The sequence below is a fragment of the Siphateles boraxobius genome, unplaced genomic scaffold (genome assembly GCF_051911475.1).
Source record: "Siphateles boraxobius isolate OS27281-9 unplaced genomic scaffold, OSU_SipBor_1 22, whole genome shotgun sequence".
Lineage (NCBI taxonomy): Eukaryota > Metazoa > Chordata > Actinopteri > Cypriniformes > Leuciscidae > Siphateles > Siphateles boraxobius.
Genome location: NW_027508833.1, coordinates 30663519 through 30689428, shown reverse-complemented (window position 1 = coordinate 30689428; position 25910 = coordinate 30663519). Strand labels below are relative to the sequence as shown.

At 39.9% G+C, this 25910-nt stretch overlaps 2 protein-coding genes across 4 annotated transcripts in view; one reads left to right on the top strand and one right to left on the bottom strand.

Annotated features, from left to right (window-relative positions):
- hhat (hedgehog acyltransferase) overlaps nucleotides 1–22399 on the top strand; it is a 75463-nt gene extending 53064 nt beyond the window's left edge. The window contains exon 14 of the transcript XR_013206679.1: nucleotides 21681–22399. The gene's annotated coding sequence lies outside the window, so the exon portion shown is untranslated. The remainder of the gene's footprint in view (nucleotides 1–21680) is intronic.
- Nucleotides 1–25910, bottom strand: part of kcnh1a (potassium voltage-gated channel, subfamily H (eag-related), member 1a) — a 56011-nt gene that overhangs the window by 2355 nt on the left and 27746 nt on the right. For all 3 annotated transcript variants that reach the window (XM_077239638.1, XM_077239639.1, XM_077239637.1), the window contains 3 exons: nucleotides 23039–23238; nucleotides 21677–21929; nucleotides 15505–15701 (listed from right to left, as the gene is read on the bottom strand). In XM_077239638.1, coding sequence (XP_077095753.1) covers nucleotides 15505–15701; nucleotides 21677–21929; nucleotides 23039–23238 — 650 coding nt within the window. The remainder of the gene's footprint in view (nucleotides 1–15504; nucleotides 15702–21676; nucleotides 21930–23038; nucleotides 23239–25910) is intronic.

The following is a 25910-nucleotide window of genomic DNA, read 5'->3' as shown; positions in this document are numbered from 1 at the left end:
TGTTTATTGTTAGTTCATTTTAATTCAGCTGAGACGTTTCAGCTAAAAAAAGACGACTATAATCTCATTCAGTATACTGTGAAGATTTTGCAACGACCGTGTAAACGTGTGTGAACAGGCCGTCAAAAGGTGTTTGTGAAAAGTTCAGATGTAGCTTTGGGGGTTTACAAGTCATCCTCTCCTGAGACAAAAGACAGACTATTGCTTTCCAAACATATCAAACACACACACTCTTTGAAGAAATGACACATAGGACCTTGTATCAACATGTCTAAAGTGATCTAATCACAAGTGGTCAGGTGAAACACATGGCCATTTAAACCTGGTAGAAATGTGTCCTCTGTGACTTTGCAACTTTATATCTGCCAGCGTTGATTTCATATCTCGTGATTTTGCATTATATATCAGAATTTTGACTTTATATCCCACAGTTGTCACTTATTTCTTACAATTTGACTTTATATATACATTTTTAATTCATATCTTCCAGTTTGACATTTATTTAAATTATATCATACAATTCAGTCTTTCTTATTTTTAACATTTATCTCACAATTACATTTATTTTATTTTGTTTCATTGAACTTTGAATTGAAAACCGGCTTTTGATTTCAGCATTTTGACGTTATATCTCACAATTTTATCTTTATATCTCTATTGTGGCTTTATATAAATATTGTATCTTACAATTCAACCTTTATGTCACAGTAACATTTATTTTATTTTAAATTTAAAATATTGAACTCTGACGGGGAAACAGGCTTCCATAAGATTTTAACCTGCCCTGATATAACTTGTTTTATTAAGCTAAAATAACAGCTGTACTGTACATCAGTGGATGTATAGCAGGAATGGGGGCACATTTGTTTAATTTTGATTTGTGGGCGATAGGGAGGTTGAGCGCATGTCTGAGTGCTGTGTGTGGGAGGGAACATTGCTGCTGTCACTTTCCAAAACGATAACTCAGTCAAACATTAAAAATGACAAATTCCAGCATCAGAAAACAACAATTGGAAAGCGTTTACATTTAGTAGCCACAAGCAATTTCATAAAGTGGTGGGAACAAAATCGACCATGGCAAAAAATGGTGGCTATGCACACAATCGCAAAATCACATTCATTCCCATTCTTGAGTTTAGGCAGCTCAAAATGATCCTTAAGCAATGTGTATTAGTGGGAGAAACAGAGCGTGTTAGGAATTTCCCCATTATGTCTCACATAAAATTGTTTCATTTGGGCTTTAATATGCTCAGATTTATCATATTGCTACTTTCCAGCTGAATGTAATGTTTTTTTGTAATTGAACTCTAAATAACTAATAAGGTTTGGCAGTAGGTGGAGAAATATACCGCTGCCACTCCCTCTGAGAATCCAGGCTGAATGAGAGAACTGAAACTATCAGTCAGAGAAATAGACAGCCTCAGTAGATTGCATTTCTGAATGACGTCGAGGGTCTTGCTTCTCTTTGCGTTACAGAGATGATGGACAGTAATGACCAGACCGCTGCCCTCCCATTCAGCCGTTCTTATCCTTGACACAGACACACACAGGCATTTCCTCTCTCCGGAAATAAATCCACCCTTATAGCCATCAATTATATTTCTGAGGCACAGTATCAGTACATACGCATGTAGACAGCTTTAGCACACACATTCATACCATCTCTGTCACACTAGAATAAGGATTTTTTTGTTGCAGTTTTTTGTCCATAAAATGAAAGTCAATGGAGTCAAGTGGCCAGTTGTATAAACATAGTCACTATGGTAAGACTGTGAAGACTGTAAGAACTAGCCAACTAGCAGTTAGTCCAGAGGTAATCGTTCTAACTTTTCAGATTCAAACTAGACCAATCTGCAACTGCCATATGAAAGACATATGCAACTCGTGTTGATTTGGTACGATTTGGAAATTGATTTCACACTGTATAGACAAAAATAGTTTAAACATTCTTCAAAATATTCCCCGTTTAGAAACAAAAAAAGTAATTTGGGCTCAAATAAACATTAAAAATATAAGAGTCTGCAGATGTAGCAAACTTCATCCTCAAGAATTACACCAGTACACATAATAAGTCGTATCTACTTGTGAAAATTATATATCTCAAAATGACAAATAGTTTTGACATGTTAACTGCTTTAACAAACAGACAAGCTTCATATTTGTGCTTTCAAACCATCTGGTGCTAATATCCTATAGACTTCTATTGTAAATGCATCCTTGTAAGCACGATTTTTTACTTAATTTGAGCTGAAGGAAGAGAACAAATTTCTGAGATATTCCTTTAAATCATAAAATACTCCACAAAAGTCTACTAGTGTATACTTAGCCTGTCAGCACTCTAGCTGAAAGATACATGGGACTGTCATTGTTTCCAGTGTTTTGTAAACCATCGCCCTTGAAGGATATACGAGGCAGAGAAAGGACAGACAGGCAGAGAGAGATTACATTACAAAACCTGAAGCATTACACAAAAGTGCGCGTGTCTGCGTGTACGAGGAGGATGGTATTATGTGCTCGCACCTTGATTCCTAATGCTGTATTGTTAGAATCCTTCTGTTGCCACGCGTCCCTCGCACTCCCGCGCACACACGGCCCTCTTGTGTATTCCGCGTTTGCTTTACTCCCCCTAAATATATCATCATCAAACAGGGAAACTCATTCTGCAACTCTCAAAGAGTTGAAATTGCGTGTGTGATGTTGGAGGTGTTAGTCTAGGGATAGAACGGTAAAGGAGGGGATGGAAAGAGACAGTAGGCGAGAGGGAGCACTCACATCTCCAGTGTTTCATAATTCAAACTAAAAGCTGACTGTGTGCACATTGAAGCAGAAAAAAATTCCCATAACACTGTAAAAACTTTGAAATAAAAGCATACGCACACCTATCTTTCTTTCTCTAGCTGAACTGCACACTATCCTTGTGTACTTTTACCTATCACTAAACCTCCATTCTGTAGTAAAAGTTACAATTTCATGTTTAATTTATGCTTAAATTGAAACAACACGTGCTATTGGTCATCATTTGAATGCTTATTTGCATACTTTATATTCTCTGTGGGGTCACTTGTCTCGCTGTTGGCTAGGTGGTCTTGAAACAACCGAGCCGAGTGTGTATAATATTTGTGGCAATGATGCTTGGAGTGTTTTGTAGAGTATGATTTGTAATAAATATTTTATTTAAATTTTAAGATGCTTTTGTGTAACATCTCTCCACCTGTATACTACCATTTAAAAGTTTATGGTTAGAGATTTTTGTTTTTTTAAAGAAATTAAAAATTTTATTCAGCAAGGATTAATTAAATTGATCTAATGACAGTAAAGAGTATTACATTGTTACTAAAAATTTCTTTTTCAAACAAGTGCTGTTCATTTTAACATTCTATTCATCTAATTCATCAAATCCTTAAAATGTACCAAGCTTTCCACAAAAATATTAAGCAGCACAACTCTTTTCAACATTGATAACAATGATTGATTAGAAATGTTTCAGCATATTAAAATATTTTCTGAAGAATATGTGACACTGAAGAATGGAGTAATGGTTGCTGAAAATTCAGCTTTGCATAAAAGGAATAAATTACATTTTATAATATATTAAACAATATTACTGTTTTCACTGTATTTTTAAATCAAATAAATTAAGCCTTGGTAAGCATTAGAGACCTCTTTCAAAAACATCAAAAAATCATTACACTCACAACAGACTAACATTAATAACATACTCATATTCTTGACCTCACATCCTGATATTATTAATCACTGCCTAAATATGCACCAAAGTCTGAGTCACAGAAATAAACCGGAACAATCCGTACACATTCAAACAGAGTGACTTAAGAAGCACGTGTTTAATAGATTATAAGTAATTTTAACCTCAAATGGATGTTTATTTTTATCAGCACTTAGAAGATATTTCAGTTTACTAATATTGATATGCCTTGGTGTTTTGAAATGATCTTCGGAAAGGGTCAATTATTCTATTTGGAAAACAGAATGAAAAGACTGATGCTTGTTAATGATATTGTTTCTTGGTTGGTAAATAAGCTGAAGGTTTTTGTGCCGAAATCCTGCTGTAAAGTGAATTCACCCCTGCGTATCTTGTGCTTTTACTGTGTGCCTCATGCTGACTGACTGGTTTTATGTCACTGATCTGATCAGATTTACCACAGTCATCACAACCTCAGAGAATCTGATCCCTCAGCAACGACTGATTCACTCACACCTGCCAAACACACACACATGGATCGCAGGGTCATGAAGGGACATATTGAGTAAATGGCAGTGTCAAACCAGTGATATACATCTTACATTATACCATTCATGACTTTTGACAGCAATCCAACCGCAGTAGCAAACGCATGTTAATGCGTGTTGAAGGATGTGAATTCCTTTACAGTTATGTGTGCATGAATGTGTTTTACCCATTACAGCTGCATAAACTGTAACCTTAATCAAAGCTAAAATAACTCTTGACACAGCAGCATCGAGATGAAGAGTGTTTTACAGTGTTACCTTGGCAACCACAAACATGCAGAATTAGAAACAAATTGGATGGACCATTTAAGCACTTATTTCTGCAGCGGTGACAGAAGACAGATGTACTGTATGTACTGTCTCAGCATCATGGGAGTGTTTGTTCGGATTTTACATAGAAAGATGCCAAAACTGTGGTGCTATGTGCCTGTTGTGTACAAATTCAGTTTCCAAAAATGAATTTTCCGTTTACCCTTATTTAAGACCTGCAGATGTGTTATTAGTACAAACTCATTTCTAATTTATATAATTCTCGAAGTAAAAATGTAAAGGATTGATCCAGATCAATACAAGTTAAGTCAACAGTGGTTGACAGTAATGTTAATGTACAATTTTCAAGAATTTGTTCTCTATAGAGTACTGTTATTTTAGGCAACTTTTACTTAATTCCGAATGATTGTCTGATTTGTGAACGTTTTATAGCTCACAATGAATGATTCATTAGGGAATTTGGCTGATCTGATTGCAGCTAAGTAGGTTCTCTTACGAGAGGTTCTCTCGTATTGCGTAAGTTTAGCTTACGCTACAGGAAAGATTCATCTTCTCGAGATATTGAAGCCAAAAAATTATCCTTAATTTTGTATTCATTGTCAACGCAGTGCAGCAGCTAGCAGACCTAGAGCAGGCCATCTCGCGTGCTCATTGGCTGCCCTGCGGGCAACTGCTGCAGCCTACCAGTGAGCCCGGTGTGACGTCACGCCCAATGAAGGACGACCGCGCCTTCATAGTGTCACAGCCCGCCGGAATGGGCGTGGCTTAGCGTATACAAGTAGGGGCTGTAGGCTGACTTCTCTGATTTTTAGTCTCTTCAGCGAGCTCTTCGCATCGTTGGATCTGAGAGAAGCCACCGCCGGCGTCGAACAGCGAACAGCCAGCTTAGGACAGCGCTGAGGAAGCCGGCCGTCTTCGCCAACTTTAGCCATCCGTGCGAGCTACGCTATCCGGCGATGTATCCTTTACCTTGCTACCTATTCTAAAAGAGCAGCGAGTGTCTTTTTAAAGATGCCTTGCGCTTCCTGCGGCTCATGTAGAGCTCCGCTCAGCGCCGGAGACCGCCACTTGATCTGCGGTCTCTGCCTGGGCCTGGAACATGCAGAGCTCGCCCTCGCGTCCGGGGGCTGCGAGCTCTGTGAAGCGCTTCCGCTGTCGACCCTGCGGGCTGGACTCGAAGCCTTCAACACCGCAGCAGTCACTCCGCCCTCTGTGGGACCACGCAGGAAGAAGCGCCGTTCCCTGAGACAGCCGGAACCTGTGGCCACAGCGACGCGCTCGCCGGAGGACCTCCCTCGAGCCTCGCTTTCGCCTTCCCCGCCCCACCCTCACCGACGCGCAGCTGTTGCTCACGAGCCTCACCATCCTGGCATCAGACAGCGAGGAATGGAACGGGATCGTTGACCGTTTTTCTGAGGTACAGAAGACCACGCAGGCCATGAACCTCTTCCTGCCGCGACGCTCGAGCTCGGCTACAGGCCGCTCTCGCGAGAGACAAAGAAAAGAACAGCCTCCTGTGCGAGCCAGCGTCCAGTGTCCAGAACAGCCTCAGCCTTCGCAGCGACGTCAGGGCAGCCGCCCTAGGTCGTGCTCAGACAGCCGTCACAGACCGCCGCCCCCCAGAGGGCCTCGGCAGAAGATCACGCAGAAGTCTGAGCATACGAAGCCCTCCTAACAAAGAGAGAGGAAAGACGGGCGTGTCCCGCTGCGGCCTGACCGCCGTCAAAGTTTATTTCCCTGTCAATCCCCTTCAAACAGGCTACTGCAGTGGTTCATTTAGCAGCCAACGAGCCGGTTTGTTCACCCTCTCGCCTGCACACAAACGCCGTTTTCACGGCGACCCAGAGAAATCTCAAAAAGAGTATAATATCTGGTCCGGCTCACGCTGTCGTTGTTTTAAGTGTAGTGAAAGTGCCCACGCCCCAGTGTTCACCCCTACACACAAGCACTTCGAATCTCGTGTCACTCACAGAGCACACTCTCATAAAGCGCAGAAAAGCCGCTCAAGTCTTGAATGTAAGAAATGTGTCCACAGGTCTGTGACCACTATCTGCCCGCTCTGTTACACGATCAAAAAAGCAGGTTATGAATGTAAGTCTCGTGCCCGCCAGAGAGCGTTCACGCTTGCTAACACAAACCTCCCCCCGGGCTCCGCCCGCGCGTTTAAGTGTTATCACAAAACGCAGGCCATTAATAAGACGCTCCCCATCCATTATGATCGGGGCGTCAAATACACTTGTAAGTCTCGTGCCCGCGCACACGCGCTCACGCTTACAGGAAGCTTTTCCGCCCGGAGCGCTGCTCGCGCGTCAAAAAGTGAAAAATGAATGTTCCCCATCCCTTATAATTGGGACATCTCACATAAATCAGCCGGTTTCGGCTTTCAGCGAGCAGCCATTGCCCAGAACCGAGAGCGCGTGCGCCGCGCTTTCGGCTCCGTTTCAATTTCACAGACCGCAAATGGTTGCGATCTGAACCCGGAGGCCATTCGCCCCCTAGCGGCTCACATAGCTGCGTGGGAAACTATCCCAGGGATTTCAGAATAGGTGCTGAGCACAATAAAGAAGGGCTATACACTTCAATTAATTCGCCGTCCCCCGCGCTTTCAAGCCCGGACCGCGACGATAGTGAATGCGGAAGTCGCACACCTACTTCACGCAGAAATAGCAAAGCTGCTGTGCAAAGGGGCTATAGAAAAGGTCCCGCCTTCTCTGAGCGAGTCAGGTTTTTACAGACGATATTTTCTCGTACCCAAGAAGGACGGAGCCTTCAGACCTATCCTAGATCTGAGACATTTGAACAAAGTGCTTGCGAAAAGACCGTTCAAATTGCTTACGACCAGGAAAATCCTCGCGCACGTTCGCCCGAGGGACTGGTTTATTTCTCTAGATCTGAAGGATGCCTATTTTCAGATTCAGATAATACCCTGTCACAGGCAATTTTTGAGATTCGCCTTCGACGGTCAGGTATATCAATACACCGTCCTGCCGTTCGGCCTGTCCCTAGCATCACGTACATTTACGAATTGCATGGACACGGCGCTCGCCCACCTGAGAAGTCAGGGGCTGCGAATAATGAACTATCTGGACGATTGGCTGATATTGGCACAGTCAGAGACAGAACTGCTATCTCACAGAACAGTGCTTCTCAGTCACCTGGAAAGCTTGGGTCTCACGGTCAACTGGACCAAGAGCTCACTACTGCCCAGCCAGTCAGTTTCTTTTTTAGGAATAGAACTGGACTCGGTGACCATGACGGCTTGTTTATCGACACAGCGCGCGCGCCGTGTTCGCCACCTAGCTGCATCTTTCCAGAAGGGCAGCTTTCTCCCTTTGAAAACATTTCAAAGGATGTTGGGCTGTATGGCATCAGCTCCAGCGGTGCTTCAGCTGGGCCTACTGCGCATGCGCCCGCTCCAACGCTGGTTGAATGCTCGCGCGTAGGGCTGTCGCGATAACCGCAATATTGCAGTACCGCGCTACTGACAGGCCAACCGCAGAGGAATGCAAGTAACCGCAGCAACCGCGAACCGCGTTTTTTTTTTTTCATAAGGCCACCCTTCGTGGTTCGTACCATGTGTATTGAATGTTAAATAAGTTAATAATGATAACAAGACTGTTTATCATGGTGATTTGTACAGAGGATTCGTGGATTTGGACTTAAGCCTAAACAGACAGTGAATGTGATCGACTGAGCGCGTGCGATTACCTGCGTCTGTCTTTGAAGTCAAGTCATGTATATTTGTGAAAAGGTTGCCGTTTCCAAGGAAAGCGAAATATTTGTCGTAGGCTATTATCCTTTTAACGTGTAAGGGTATTTACCATGAATGGCGTCAGCGCTGGTCAGCATTACACAGCGCGAGGAAGCCGTGGGGGAAAGCACCGAGTCACGCATTGAATCAATGCCATTGGTCTCTATTAAGTGAAGCATTGCTTCAGCTTTGCCCAAAAGTGAAGCATTGCTGGCCAGCTGAGCCTTGAAAAGTGGAGCTCAAAGTTAAACAATAATTAACACCTTGTTTCATTACATCTATCATTTAAGGAATCAGCTTTTTTGAACGTTTTCGTTGAATGAACGGTTTAATGACTCACTCAAAGACAGTCCGTTGGCATAACAACTGCGCGCTGAGTGACAGTCTTTCAATGCGCAGAGACGCTGTTTAGTTTCGGTTACATTGGTAACATTGTTTTTGTGTATGCTGACCACATCATAACACGTATTTATATAGCAACAAATAAATATAAATAAATAAATGGCGGTAAAACCGCATATCGCGCTATTGAGCCACTCAAAATTACCGCAAGGGAAATTCCTTCACCGCGACAGCCCTACTCGCGCGTCCCGCCGAGCCTGGGTTTCTGGCAGCCAGAAAATCAGAGTGACTAAGACCCGCATAGCGGCTCTGCAGCCCTGGTTAGTAGCCGACTGGTTTGATTTGATTTGATTGATTTATTTGACAGGGACAATGCAAACAAACATAGTGTCAAAACCAAGCATGTCACTGATGTGTTGCATATAAAGTTTATAGCTATTGCTAATTTTCAACTCCTGTCCCTGGAAGGGCTTTTACACACAATAAAATTTACATGATTAACTACTTCAATAAAAAATAAAAAATAATAATAATAAAAAATAAAAAAAAATAATAATAATAATAATATGTTTATTTTCTATAGCGCCTTTCAAGAACCCAAGGTCGCTTCCCAATGTAATACAAAAAACAAATAGCAAACAGACAACAAGCGAACAAATACAAAGGCCATCTGCTTACGAGAGACAAAACAGATGGAAACAAGCATACACTGGTTTGCATGAAAAGAAGGAGATATTGTATTATTTATCAAAATATGCTATTATGATAAAGTATGTAGCAGATAGAGTTGGAAAATTGCAGAACATAGAAAACAGTGATAAGGAAGATGATTTATTGGGCAAGCTTGAAGAAATGAGTTTTCAGATGTTTTTTGAAGGACTGGATGTTGTCGTTCGCACGAAGATTCGGGGGCAGCTTATTCCAGAGCGTAGGGCCAGCAACATTAAAAGCCCTTCCGCCCACCGTGGAGAGTCTGACCCGGGGTACCACGAGAAGGTTTGCCGTGCTAGATCTGAGGGCCGAGTTGGAACATATGGCTGTACCAAGTCAACAAGGTATTTGGGTGCCGGGCCATGTAGGGCTTTAAATATTAGGATTAACAGTTTAAATTGGATGCGGTGTATAACAGGAAGCCAGTGCAGTTGGTAAAGGATAGAAGTGATGTGAGCAGATTTTTTATTATACGTGAGGGTGCGTGCAGCAGAGTTTTGAACCATTTGGAGGCGGTGTATTGCTTTGGTGGGTAGTCCGCTATATAATGAATTACAGAAGTCCAATCTGGAAGTGATAAAAGCATGAATAACAGTTTCCGCATCTGTAAAGGTAAGAGAGGGGCAAATACGAGCAATATTCCGCAGGTGGAAGAAGCATGATTTGACAGTCTGACTAATGTGTGAGTGAAAGCAGAGCGTGGGGTCGAACAAAACTCCCAGATTCTGTACAGTTTTTGAAGGCCTAATCTCAACACCATCAATGTCAATAAAAATGTCATGTCTGGGTGAGTTTTGTGATCTAGGGTTAATCAACAGGATTTCTGTTTTACCAGCATTAAGCTGCAAAAAGTTAGAGGACATCCATGTTTTAAGGTCGTGAATAATAATATATATAGAATAATAAGGTCGTAATAATAATATAAACGTATACATATCATATACAACTTTTATAATAATTAAAAATGAGTACACTTTTGGTTTATTTTTAACCAGTTTTTAAGCCTGGAATTGAACATCTTAGAGTCAGGCACAGTCTTGATTTCAAGAGGTAATGAGTTCCAGAGTTTAGAACTCTTCACAGAGAAGGTCGTCTGTCCAAAGCTGGTCCTGCAGTATGGTATTTTACAGTCGTGATTTGTGCAGCTCCTAGTGACTCGGATGTTACCAGCAGGTTGGTACCAGCAGGGAGTGATGATGGGAACCATCTCTTATCGGAAAGTCATTTCGACAGACGCGTCCAACGGGTTGGGGCGCGCTGTTCGAGGGCAGACCGGTCTTCGGCCAGTGGTCAGACTAAGAGAAGTGTTTTCGCATAAACTGTCTTGAAATGATAGCGGTCGAGAACACGCTGAAGCGCTTCCTCCCATTCATACAGGACCAACATGTTCTTGTCCGCTCGGACAACATGTCTGTGGTATCTTATGTAAACCGTTAGGGCGGTGTCAGATACAGAAATCTCTGCAATCTGACGGAACGCCTACTTATTTGGTCTCAGATGCTCCTGCGTTCGCTGAGGGCGGCGCATGTGCCTGGCCATTTGAACGACGGCCCAGACAAACTGTCCAGGGACAATGTTCCCCCAGGGGAATGGTCCCTGCACCCCCAAACGGTCCAGAAACTGTGGCGCCTATTCGGCAGAGCGGAAGTCGACCTATTTGCGTCAAAAGACAACGCTCAATGCCCGACGTTCTTCTCGAAGGACGAGGACGCGCTGGCCCAGGTTTGGCCCAGCCTCCCGCTATATGCTTTCCCTCCGGTCTCTCTGTTACCACGGGTGATCAAGAGAATCAGGGAAACGCGCCACTCGGTGCTCCTCATAGCCCCGCGTTGGGAGAATCAGATTTGGTTCCCGGAACTAGCACGGCTGTCACTTACAGCTCCGCAGCCGATTCCGGTGAGGGCGGATCCCCTATCTCAGGCTCGCGGCATGATCTGGCATCCCCATCCAGAGCGCTGGTCTCTGCACGCATGGTTGATCAACGGGTACTCGTTGCCCTGCCAGAAGGAGTGATGAACACGATCACACAGTCTAGAGCTCCTTGCACGAGAAGGCTCTACGCGTCTAAATGGTCGGTGTTCTCCGGATGGTGCACCGACAGAGGTCGGGACCCACGGACATGCGGGTTGGCGCATCTGCTCACCTTCCTACAAGAGCTGTTGGATAAGGGGAGGTCCCCATCCACGCTCAAAGTATACGTGGCGGCCGTGGCAGCGTTCGCAGAATCGACGCACGGCCAGTCACTGGGAAGACATGAGTTGGTCATCCGCTTCCTTAGAGGAGCTAGAAGGATGAACCCGCCGCGCTCCCCGTCGGCTCCTATGTGGGATCTTTCATTGGTCCTCGAGGCCCTGAAAGCCTTTCCATTTGAACCACTAGACTCCGTGGGGTTGAAATATCTATCACTGAAAACCGTCTTTCTGACTGCACTGTCGTCAGTAAAACGTGTGGGGGACCTGCATGCGCTGTCTGTCAACGCGTCGTGTCTTGAGTTCGGGCCGAATGACTCTAAAGTCATCCTCAGACCTAGACATGGCTATGTTCCTAAAGTGATTGGCACTCCATTCAGAGCGCAAGTTATTTCGCTGTAAGCTCTGCCAGCATCTGACAGCGAAGGTGAGGTGAATCTCCTCTGCCCTGTCAGGGTGCTGAGACTTTACATTACGCGCTCCGCCTCCTTCAGGCGTTCAGAACAGCTTTTTGTTTCGTTTGGTGGGCAGCTAAACTTACGCAATACGAGAGAACCTCTCGTAAGAGAACGATACTCGGTTACTAACGTAACCTCGGTTCTCTCTAGAGAGGGAACGAGTATTGCTTAACCGGCCGTGCTCGCGCCACGAGCGACTTCGCTTCAGTCGACGAAAAACCAGAGAAGTCAGCCTACAGCCCCTACTTTTATACGCTAAGCCCCGCCATTCCGGCGGGCTGTGACGCTATGAAGACGCGGGCGCCCTTCATTGGACGTGACGTCACGCCGGGCTCACTGGTAGGCTGCAGCAGTTGCCCGCAGGGCAGCCAATGAGCACGCAAGATGGCCTGCTCTAGGTCTGCTAGCTGCTGCACTGCGTTGACAATGAATACAAAATTAAGGATAATTTTTTGGCTTCAATATCTCGAGAAGATGAATCTTTCCAGGACCGTAAGCTAAACTTACGCAATACTCGTTCCCTCTCTAGAGAGAACTGAGGTTACGTTAGTAACTGAGTATCGTTATATATGACTGCACAAAAATAATAAACGATCTATGGATCATTACTTTTACTCTTGATAATTATAATACTATATTTAATGCGCCTAAACAAAATATTACATTTAAAATGGGTATTATCAGTAAAATGTGTAATATTTTGTACTTTTACTCAAGTAAAATTTTAAAGGAATACTTAAGTTTTTCTGGAATAGTATTTTATTTGAAAATACGTGTAGTTGAATACATTTCTATTATGACAGAATATGTAGTCTACTGTGCCACTGTTTTTTGTACAGTTTTTTTGACAGTTAGAAAAACAATGTTCATTCTGGTATTTAACCTCAAACAAATGTTGTTGATAGAGCTTAATTTGAGTTTTAGTTGAACCTAAGAATATTTCTGTAGGGCTTTGAAAGAAGTGACTCGTCTGAACACTCTCGACACTGCATTTGGGAGTTGTTTAGTTAGGAATGAGGATTTATGCATACATTAAAAGTAAGAAAACAGTCCCGTAATCACAAATAGACTGCAATATGTAATGTGTAATCGCTGCTGCTTTTGTATCTAGGCCAAAATGGCCTGTTTTACCACTGTATAAGTATATTGGTGAAAATAGAATGTGTCGAGAAATATAACATATTTAGTCTTCCTGTGACATATTTTTCCATGTATAACAAGTTTTTTTTCTATCTGGGTCACAATCAAACAGTAAACATCATGACTAATTCATGGAGACATGAGCTAATTAAAGGTTCCCATTTGGCAATGGTGTCAGAGAGGCATTAATTTAACCACATTTTGTGTTTTCATATTTCAATGAATTGTTTAAGAGAACAGTTAGAGTTAAAGCGCTAGCAAAACCATATTGCACCGAGGAAACAATCCAGCTATTTTTCGAACAAGTGATGCAAACATGACAAAAGTCCATTACAAACAAGTGTAGGCGTGAAGACTATTCACTCAAGCTCTGACCTATACCATTATTGTTTAAAAGATATTAGTAGTGTATATTTATGCAGTATCAGTAGTATATATTTATGCAGCAGATGAATTTGGTTCTCCAGCTCCAATATGAATGCGTTTGCTGAAGTATATGATATATATTTAACCCATATGGATAAATATAACTATACAGCGTAAGCCATTCCAATAAAGAGGCAGACGTTCACTGAGCTTTTATTAGTCTCCTCCTCAGACCCAGTTCCACTGAGAAACAGAACTCAGGCAGAGATCCAAAACTTAGACACGCTGAGGGCCATTTTATCATACTGACAATCTTTTATTATACTGTCTTTAATTGGATCTGGGAAGGAATTTATGGGTAGGATAATGGCTACATATGGTTTATGAAGTGTTACAGTTATTTTGAACACGATTTGATGTGATAAAATTGTAACAAAGCTCAATGTTTGTCTCCAAACAGTCAAAACAATGGAGACAATCAGGAATGTGGCCAGGCAGTTGGTTTGAGTTCTCTGGTTTGTATATGCGGGCGACCCCCTTACTTTATTTTTCCCAATCCTATTCTATCGTTTCCTGTCACTTCTATATCATCCTCTTCAATTAAACCCCATAGAAGAAGAAAAACAACAGGGTTTAGAAAAAAACCTGCATGTCCTTTAATCCCTTAATCCTCCTCACAGTCATTTCTGGCCATTTAACAGAAAAAGAGAGAAATATTATGATCAGAAACACAAACAACACTAAACTGTAGTGTTGTTTGTGTTTCTGATCAGAATATTTCTCTCTTTTTCTGTCTCCATCTGTCTTTTTCTTTGGTTGATCTCTTTTTCTCTTCTGTCAGATAAATGGAACACACAGCTCTTTAATTCAGCAATAATGTATGTATTAACAGCTCCTACACACATGTTATCACATTTTTGTATTGGCACTTCCATGTAAACACACACACACACACACACACACACACACACACACACACACACACACACACACACACACACACACACAAACCTCTTTTCTTAACAGACTGCATTAAGCAAAGCAGCAGCGCAACTATATACAGAAGGCTTGTGTTGTGTTGTGCCTTTCCTGCTACATAAGATGCATCTCCGTATAGACGAAGTGATCTCTGGGTTAATACATTCATTAGGGCTGACACAAAATCAGATTTTCATGACACAAGTATTGTGGATTCACAAGCAAAAACAATATTATCGTGGGGTTTTTTTCTTTTCTTTTTGTGGCTAATGAATCACACTTAAAATACTAGTGTAGGGACTAATGCTTTGGTCTTTCGTCTCCGACATGAGTTTGTTTGGCAGTAGTAGCTACATAAGCATAGCGTCGTCATCTTTTTTTCCCCTTTTAAGACCTTTGGCAACCAGCATTAAGTTGCAATACTGCCACCTACCATGTTGGAGTATCAGCCAGTTACTGGTGCTGAATTATTTACAGTATTATAATGTGTTGTATCAACTCAATATTAAGATGAAATTAATTATTGGCACTGGGTTGTTTATAATATTATTGTATGTGTAGTATTAAGTCAATATTAATATATATATTTTTTTAATATCAGTTATTTTCAGCTCTTTATTCTGACACCCATAAAAATCCATTAAAAAAAAGGTTACCAGGAGTGGACAATTAAAAACTTTTATAATTTACACGAGGAGGTGGGTTACATTTACATCCATATGGTAATTAACCTACACATAATAGATAGTGTAGCTATAAACTGCTTAAATCATCTGGATTTACTCTGATTTACTAAATAGAAAGTGTCTCTCACTATAAGTAGTAAGTGATTATCTAGATAGCTTTAGAGAGCTGTATTTATATGTTCCCATGAGTTCAGCATGCTACAATCTACTTCCAGCTGTGCTCATGCTGTGCAGTGAAGTTTGAATGCAGTAACCTGTAATGTGGGTCCCGAGAAATTCTGCTTACATGCGGTCTGACATGGGCTAGTGGAAATTGAAAAAGTACTGAGAGGGAAAGAGAATGGCAGACAGCATTCACTCACCCGTTTGCGCAGGTTGTACGTAAGCAGGAGATTTCGTGAGAAGTGGTTGGAGAAGGCGGTGTAGAACTCTAGGACTTTCTGAAGCGCGTCCCGTTTGATCACGTGCAGGTCACAGTATGTTAGCGCTCTCACATTAGCACACGCCTGAGCCAGCGTCACCTCCTTCCAGAACACGTCCCCAAACACATCACCTTTACCTGCGGAGATACACAGACACTTTCTTACACACACAAACAGGCCTGGCCTGTGTTTCTCTCGTTGATGTTAGAGACCATTGGCGGCAATGGTTCTACTGTAGACTGAGGCTCACGATGCTTTTGGGAAACAGCCCTTATTGGTACATTTATAGAGGACAGTGGCTATCTAGATAACTTGCAGATTGATATTCCAAGCAATATATTAGATGGACCTCTTTATTTAAACTGAACAGCAAAAAAAAAAATCATTTGTTTTGTTGTCCTTAATAAGCCAGAATGTATATTGTACACTTGCATTGAAATGTTCAGTGTCAGTAAGGTGTTTTTTGATGAGGAGGGCTGGTTCCCAGTAAATATATTTATAATGTTAAACTAAACTAAACTAACTTTTTTAACTAATGTATCAATTCCACAAAAATATTGAGCAACTGTCAACATCATTGACAATAATAAGAAATGTTTCTGGAGCAGCAAATTAGCATATTAGAATGATTTCTGAAGGATCATGTGACACTGAAGACTGGAGTAATGGTACTGAAAATTTTGAAATAACAGAAATAAATTACATGTTAAAATAGAAAACAGTTAAATTTACAAAAAAAATTCACAATATTACTGCTTTACTGTATTTTAATCCAATAAATGTAGCCTACATGTTGTATAAGAAACCTCTTTCAAAAACATAAAAAATCAAACAAACCTTTAAACGGTAGTGTATTATGACTTGTTTTCAATAAATATCTTGATTTTTCAGTTGTTTCAAGAAATTTCTGCTAAATTAATTTCTTATTGTCTATCAATCATTTTTTGCAGCAAAAAAGAGAGAAAATACTGCAAATGATCTTTCTGTATTTTTCTTTCCTCTATCTTCTGTCTTAGATCAGATTACAGTAGACAGATCATGTTTTCTGGGGTTTTTTTGGGGTGTGTAATTCAACTTATGTAAAACACCACTAAAACTTCAGATCAGAAGATTTAAGCAGTCGAAAGCACTGGTAAAATCTCATTCACAACAATATCCTGGAAAGGCAGCACTTTTATTATGATTGGTCAACCCATAGTGCTACATATCATGAGCATGTCTGACATAGGAGAAATTATGATGTGACATATTCCCTCATTCCATTACTGAAATGAACAAATGCACAAAAGTCTTGTCCATCCATCTCTGTCTGCTCACATCTAGGATAAGTTGGAGTTACAGAGCCAAAATGTCCACTCAGATAAATTATTTACGGTTGTCTTAGTAAATGTTCTAGAATACAGATTCCTTCCTGCTAGCAGAGAGAAAGAGATCTAGAGTGTCACATTTGGTTACAAGACATCAAGAATCAATGGTGTTTGACATCTATGATGCATCTTGGTACACTAAATTTATATATTAAATATTCACTATGCATGCTGTTTGTTTGAACTTTCTATTTATGAAAGATTTCTAAAAGAAAAATGATCACGGTTAAAAATTATTAGGCAGCACAGCTGTTTTCAACCTTGATAATAATAAGAAAGAAAAAACTGGAGTAATGGCTGCTGAAAATTCAGCTTAGCTATCACAGGAATACATCACATTTCAAAATATATTATAATACAAAATGGTTATTTAAAATGTGTAAACTATTTTTAAATACTACAGTTTTGTTTTGATCAAATAAACAGTCTTGATGAGCATAAAAAAGTCTTGGGAAGAGTTTGTGTATAATGACTTAAATCATCTTTTGTGCTCCGCAGACGGAAGAAATACAGGTTTGGAATGACATAAGGGTAAAGAAATAAATAAGGCATGACAGAATTTTCTTTTTTTGGGTGAAATGTCCCTTTAATATATTTATCTGCATGACATCAGAAAATTCAAAAAGTTTGGAATGAATCATAGTGTTGCTGCATAGCTTTAATTAATGATTGTTTTGGACTTAGGGGGAAGTTTTAAGCTCACTGTGTTTTGTAGCTGCTTAAACTGATGTTTAAGGAGAAATAAACACTTGCAATATGGGTGCTGTCACTGTGCTCTCTTTCTTTGTACTTTTAAGTAAGAGTGAATGGAAAGTGAGAGTTTCTAATATGTGTAATAGACCAGCAGAATCATTATTTCTAGCTCCAGAGGTCACAGTGTAACACACACCAGCCACATGAGAATTCAGACACACGCATACTGACCTCTGACCCACAGTTTCACTCAATCCGCCCACCTGAGAGATACAGGTGGTTAAGATCGATAATCCTTTTCATTCTATCTAGTGTGTGTATGAAAATTTTAGAAGCAAAAGAGGACATTTGTGACTTCCAGACTGATCCTAAATCAGTTTAACAGCCGCGGCAGAGAGCCAAAATTAGCAACGCATCGTTAGTTTGTCAACAGAGAAATAAATGGCCATTAGATTCTCAGCTCTGTGGCTTAATGAGGCGAAGTAGCCTAATTTTGTGTTGTGAGACAGACAGATGTTGGAAATGACAGACGTTACATCAGGAACTGTATACATCTATGAGTCGCATGTCTGACCTAGGATCACTGTTTGCATTTTTTATTCTTTTTTTAAGGATGTTGAGTCGATACTAAACTAAGGAAAATGATGAAATGATACCAGTATTTCTGCAGTATCAGCCAGCATGACCAAAAAAATCTTATATTGTATCATAATATCAGATCTATGCATTGGGTCTCATAGTATAAATACATTCTATCGGATACTATTATGTCATTAATATTAATTAAACAATAATTTTGACAAGAAAAAGAGAAAACCATACACTAGGTACCTAAATTCACCACAAAACCTACATTTATTACTGATTGTTTACTTGACAAATTACTGGAAAAATAATAAAAAATTGAGAAGGAAAGTGTGTGTATGTGTATATATATATATATATATATATATATATATATATATATATATATATATATAATATAAATATACCCCTCGTCGTTCGGGCCGGGGTAGAGGACTGGCAACTGTCTTTAAAAACTTTGTTTCTGCAGTCAATATTGGAGACAGATTTTTATTCGACTTTTGAAGTACAACTCTTTTCATTGGATCAGGCAAACTCACTAGTAATTGCAGAAGTGCACCGTCCCCCGAAAACAAACAAAGATTTTTTAAATGAGTTTTCAGACTTTTTAGGGGGTATTACTCCCAACTATTATAGACTTTTAATTGTTTGTGATTTTAATGTTCATGTATGCTCTGACTCTTCAGCACTAGCAAAAGACTTTTTGAGTCTTATTGAAGCATGTGACTTTGTTCATTGGGTAAATGAGCCAACCCACGTACATGGCCATACGCCCTATCTGGTTTTATCCCATGGTTTCTCCATCTCAGATATTCAAATTGGTGATTTAAGTTTTTCAGACCACAGACCTGTTGTTTTTAGTATTGATCTTTCATGTCATACCATTGCATCTGTTAGACCTAGAAAGTGGTCACGTGTAGGCTTATCCTGTCCAACGTCTGCTGATGCTTTTCCTGCAGTTTTTTCTGATCCTGGTCAGGTGCTTTTTATTGAACATCTAGCAAATGCAGTAGATATTGATGAGCTACTGAGTGTATTTAATTCTCTGTTTACCAATGCTCTTGACACTGTTGCACCGTTGAGACTTAAATGTCAGAAAAATAAATTTGAACTTTGGCTGAATAGCAACACTCGCCACCTAAGACAATTTTGCAGAAGAGCAGAGCGAAGATGGAAAAAGGATAAGCTACAGGTGTCATATGAGATATTACGGGAGTGTTTAATATCATACCAAAAAGCTGTTAAAACCTCTAAGTCTCATTATTTTTATAGCTAAAGATAATAGCTAAAAACTCAAACAATCCTAGGATCTTGTTTAATATTTTAAATTCTGTTTTTAACCCTGTAGGTAATAATTATCTTACTGAATCTGTTTTCTACGTGTGAACATTTTCTGAAATTTTTTGTGGAGAAAATAGTAACAGTCAGACAGTCCATACCACCTTCGACTACTGACCCTGCAGATACACCCATGGCCATCAGATTACCATATCCTGTTTAACAGATATAGTTGCTAAGTTGAAGCCTACTGTCTCATCTCTTGATATTGTTCCTACATGTTTTTTTAAACAGATATTTCACAATGTCGGGTCATGGATTTTGCCCATCATAAACTTATGCCTTCTCTCAGGTTTTGTTCCAGCTCTCTGCAAACATGCCATGGTGAAACCATATTGAAAAGGCCAAATATGGACATTACTAATTTATCAAATTTTAGACCCAATTCAAATTTATCTTTCATATCTAAGATCCTTGAGAAAACTGTGTTACTGCAGTTACAGAGCTTCTTTGATGATTTCTGTGATTTCAAATTCCATTCTTGTTTTAGGATTAACCACAGTACGGAATCTGCTTTATTAAGAGTTTTGAATGATATTTTGTTATCTCTTGATTCTGGGGACATTTTAATGCTTTTAGATCTGAGTGCAGCGTTTGACACTGTTGATCATAGAATTCCATTGTCACGCCTTGAAAAGTTTGTGGGCATCCGAGGAAATGCTCTTAGCTGGTTTAAATCTTATCTTACAAACAGAACCTTTTCAGTTGGCATTGGAGGCTCCTCTTACCTGTGGCGTTCCACAAGGCTCCATTTTGGCCCCTACTCTGTTTTCACTATACATGTTACCGATACACAAATCTATCTGCCTTTCAAGCGCACAGATACAAAAGGCCTAGAAACCCTATTTGCTTGTTTAAATTACGTAAAATCCTGGATGTCCTCAAATTTATTACATTCAAATGCGAGCAAAACTAAGGCTATTGTGTTCGGCCCATATGCAGGAAATGGAAAAAACACTTTTAATGTTGCAAACCTGTACTCCGACATCAAACACACAGTCAAAAGTCTGGGAGTTACTTTGTATTCCTCCTTTAAGCTGGATAAACACATAAACACTACGGTCCACAAGCAGTTATCATCTGTCCCAGCCACACGCACGACTAAAGTTGAGAGGGGATCGTGCTTTTGGAGTTGTCCGTCCTAGGCTGTGGAATAGCCTCCTTGTATCCTTGAGATCCTTGTCCTCTGTACATGAGTTTAAATTTAAGTTAAAGTTGTATCTTTTTGACTGGGCATTTTACTAAATCTCAATTATGGTTTTATTATATTATATGTTAATGGCATTTTGCTCTTCCTTTCATGTTTCCTGGACTCTTGCCTTGTATAGCACTGTTGTCAACTTCTGTTGTGTTTATTTGTGCTATATGTATAAATAAATGAAATGAAATGAAATACATCAATATTAGTAATTTGGTATCATGACTACTCAATTTATATTTGTTTTTGTCATTTGATTGAATGAATGAAATAATGGAGCCAACGTGAGAAGATATTACAGTGTTTATAGGTAGGTTTATAGGTATAAGTAATCATTTAAAAACACAGGCGTTTAAAGTTTATAGTGCAATAAATCTTCACAGTTCATTGTGCGGCAGAGAAAATGTTTTTTTAACAGAAGACACAAGAAGTCTACAGCAAGAAAGCTGGAATGCTTCCAGCTCAATTACTGCCAGAAAAGGATGAACTGATACTTGGAGAGGATCTTAAAAACATACTTTAGAACTTACTTTTCAAATATCTTGTAATGTTATTTTTTTTTTATCATCAGCTTAGACCATATTTTGCATTATTTAACATGCATTATGCTCACAGTTTAAACTTTTTCCTCTTCATTTTATTGTATTATGTTCCCTGAATTTTTTACACACAGAGAAAGAGATGAACACCTTGATCAAAGAGTCTACAGGGTGCAGGATGTGGGATGTGGGAAGAAACAAAAGGGAGAGGGATGGCACAGTGTGGTGGAGATATACGATCACATAGAAGCTCTGTGGATGCAAATAATCTTCCCATGGGAACTAAACCCAAAACAGAGGGATGATGTCATGATGTGCAAACTTCTAAAGATAATTAATGCACCTTTGCTAAAAATATATCAAAGAAAATAATCAAATCAATATTCTCTTACCCAGAATGGCGACCACCTCGTCGTCTTGGATGACCTCCAGTGACCCTGACACCACAAAACATAGGCTGTCCACGCTCTCGCCCGCATGATAGATAAGATCACCTGGAGCGCAGTGGATGGTCTGGAACTCCATGGCCAGGGCCCGCAAACAGCCGTCACTGGCTAGACGGAAAGCAGGATGTTCCTTAAAAACCTTCCGGTTCAGATGCACGCATATATCTGCACGCATGTCTTTAGGACAGATCTGCAAAACCTGTAATAAGAGAGAGAAATATCAGACTTAAGTTGTTATTCAGCTGCAACTTAAATTTGGGACCTAGGTGGTTCTAAAATCCTGCCTACGGCCCTGACTGTATGCTGTTCCTGCAACACACTACCAGATTTCCTCTGATACCCTCTACCTCCCCTAGCTCCACCTGTTTAGATCTGCTATGACCAAGTACACTTACATTTTCAAATCCATTTACATGCTATAACTATTATGAGAGTTGTTGATTGAAATGAATATATCCCAACATGGAAAAATATTTTTTCTTGTTTTTTTAATTATTATTTTAATTATTTTTTACAATTATTGTTAGAATTTTTCTATTTATGAGCCGAGTTATCAAGTAACAGGAAGTTCAACTTCCAGCTGTTTTTAATGCATTGCTCTAATGGCAGGAAAATCCCTTATTCTGGAGTTTTTCCACCGGCCATGGGCATGATTAAATGCATTAATTTTTCTGTTGTTTTATAGCATTTTTCTTTTCTATAAACACTGTCTCATGGCCACTCAAATTCGTGTTTACTGTTATGCCAATGAAGCATACTGAGAGGCTGACACAGAGGTGCAGGACATGTGTGCCGGTGTTTATGAGTGCATCTGAGCGCATTAGCGTGTGATATGTCCCTGAGCTGCCATTTCCAGCAGTCCCTCACTTTTCCACTTTTCCAGAGCATCTCCCTTTCTGCATGTGATTGTCACTGAGACATGGAGGCTGGCTCTGGGGAGGCCAGTGCAAGTCTGTGTGTGATGAGATGGTTAAATCGAGAGAGAGAGAGAGAGAGAGAGGGAAGGAGACAGCTGGAGCATTCTGACAATGTCCACCCAACGGGGACTTCATATCCACAGAGTCATGCTGTTCCCCTCCTGTGGTTTGAGCATAAACGACAGGACGAGTCTAAACACACACCGTGAAAAAGCATCTTGCTAAAGAATCACACTAATGTTTAAAAATACTTAGCCAGACACATACACACACACAAGACAGAGCAGAAACGAATAACACATGCACACACACGTTAGACAGGAGGGTGGCTGCCGCGAGGTGTCCCGAGTTGCATGCTGGCCAATTGAAGTTGGGCATACAGGGTGTTCACCTTTTCAGTGTCAATACCGTGGGACATAGACCAGGTGGAGGCGATATAATCCATAACTCTCTCGCTCAGGCCTTTGGGCACCTGGTACAGCTTGAGGAAGTCCCGCACGCTGTTAAGCATCTCGTGATAGCGGTTAGTGTTGGCATACATCTGCTGGAAGATAGTCGTCACATTACCGAAGATGGTGGCGTAGAGGAGAGCTATAAGAAAGGGAGAAATAAACTTTTTGGATTAAGGGACAACACAGAGGAGGCACAGAATAATTGAAATAAATCAGAAATAAAATGATAATTATATACATACAGTGGTCTTCAAAAGTCAAAGTTTATATTAAATATAACAAACATTTAAAGTATTTTTTTAAAAATAATTTATAGTTTATTCATGCATATAAAAAAAATAATTATTGCAAGAAAGAAAATCAAATCTTGAAAATGCATTCACGGTTTCCAGTAAATTATTAAGCATCACAGCTGTTTTAAAATAATAAGAAAGGTTATGGAAACACCAAATCAGCATATTAGAATGATCTCTGAAGGATATTTCCAGCCAACACTGTTGACTGTAGTAATCGCTGGTGAAAATACAGCTTTAAAATATATTCAAACAGTAATTATAAATTGCAATTATGTTTCACAATATTACTGTTTTACTGAATTTTTATCAAATAAATGCAGTCTTGGTGAGCATAAGAGACTTCTGTCAAGCATTAAAGTCTTAATGACCCCAAACTTTTGAAAGGTAGAGAGAGATAAAGTGTGTGTGTGCGTGTTCATTATCTGACATGCATTGTGTTGTTGCCAGTTACAAAAGCTATATGGTAAAAAATATTCCAAAAGTTACCAGTTTCAGAAGAGAGAGACAGACAGAAATGATGATGATAAGTGACAGAGTGAATTGTAAATGAGTGGAAGCACAGGACAGAAAGGAGAAAATTCAATAAAGGCGAGTGATTGTCTCTTTTAAACTGATTTAGTCGGCCTGTAATGGCTCTGCACACAGAAGAAAATCTAATTACGCATGTAGGGACTCTTAGGTGTGTGTGTGTGTGTGTGTGTGTGTGTGTGTGTGTGTGTGTGTGTGTGTGTGTGTGTGTGTGTGTGTGTGTGTGTGTGTGTGTGTGTGTGTGTGTGTGTGTGTGTGTGTGTGTGTGTGTGTAAATCCCCTCCTAAATACCTTCAGATGAGAATTATGAGCTGCCATTACTCTACAATCATGTCTATCTCATGAACTCAGGAAACACTGCCCTGATATATTAAAGGTATAGTTCACATACAAATAATAGTTCTGTCATCATCTACCCACCTTCACGTCATTCCACACCTTTTTTTAGAATATTTGTGCAGCACTTTCTGTGCAATAACAGTTTGTAGAGACCATTTGTATTGATTCATGCTATTCCAAATCTTTTGAAGTAACTTACAGTTTTGTGTGAGAAACCGAAAGTTTGATTGAAATGATTGAAATCATTTCTTTTAGTCTGATAATCTTCCCCTCCAGTCAGCTATTAAGTCAAGAGCCGGATCAGTATGACGCATGAATGAATCGTTCAGTTTGATTTGTGAACCGTTAGGATCAACTGGCTCAAAATAACTATTCATTCATGTATCGGAACAATTCAGTTCTCGGGTTCAGCTCACTGGCTCAGTGATCTGCATATATTGACCACTTTTATAGTGTGTTTTTGTTGTTGTTTTGACAGATGGTCACTATGTAACAGAGATCTTTGTGAAGATTCCTCAAAATACTCCTTTTGTGTTCCACAGAAAAAAGCATACAGGTTTTGAATGACATGAGGGTGAGTAAATGATGACAGAATTTTTATATTTTGTGAACTAGAATTAGAAAAGCTCAAATTAGAGCAAACAATCATGTCTGCTATTTATCTCTTTAAAGTCAGAAAACTGAAATTGTGATAGTGTTTTCTTCCCTATTGTGACGTATATACGAGTAAAATGGCTTCTTGAACAAGAAACAATGTTGGGAATTGACTGGATCATTGTCTTTTGATATTGCTGTGATTTACAGTATTGTGAGTGACAGGTTTTCCCGTTCTTGCACCGATAAACACGTCATCAGAGAAGAGATTTTGTTGCACAAGGGAGGGGAGGTTATTTCGAGTAAATGTTCGGAGGGCATATTAACTCTTTCCCCCATTGACAGAAATTTCCGTCATTTATGAGACAGCGCTTCCCCGCCATTGACAGAAATTTCCGTCATTTATGAGACAGCGCTTCCCCGCCATTGACAGAAATTTCCAGCTTTCCATGTTTTCACAGTTATACGGTTGGGGGCGCTTGATCATCATTCTGAATTTGATCTAGAGATAGTCTTTGATAAAAACGCGATTTTGTCGGCTCAAATGTTGCTTTTTTTAATAAAAATTACCCAGTGTTGATAAAAAAAAGAATGCATTAAGTTAGAATAAAACAAATATTTGTGTGTGTGTGTGTGTTTAAAAGCAGAGGGTCTGTTCTTTCTTTAGACATATTGCATATTCACATATTAATAAAACTAAATATTCTGGGGGCCATAAAGATTTTGTGAAAATTATCAAAAATGCTGGCGGTGGCTGGAAACTTTTTTTTTTTAAACGCTGGCGGGGAAAGAGTTAATAAAAAATTTCCACAGATCATTAATTTATAATAAACACAGCAATTTTAAACACTGTGACTTTAAATAGTCTTTTATAATAATACTGTCATTTAAAATTTGTGCACACTCCCAAACTATTGCAGATGTTATGAAAAAAGTTCAAGGCTTTTTAGTATTGTCAACTACCCAGCTGCAGTTTTCTGGCACCCCAGCCATTATTATTAGAGTGTACGAGTCTTGTATGTGTGTGAAATCGCTGATGTACAGATATGCAGTG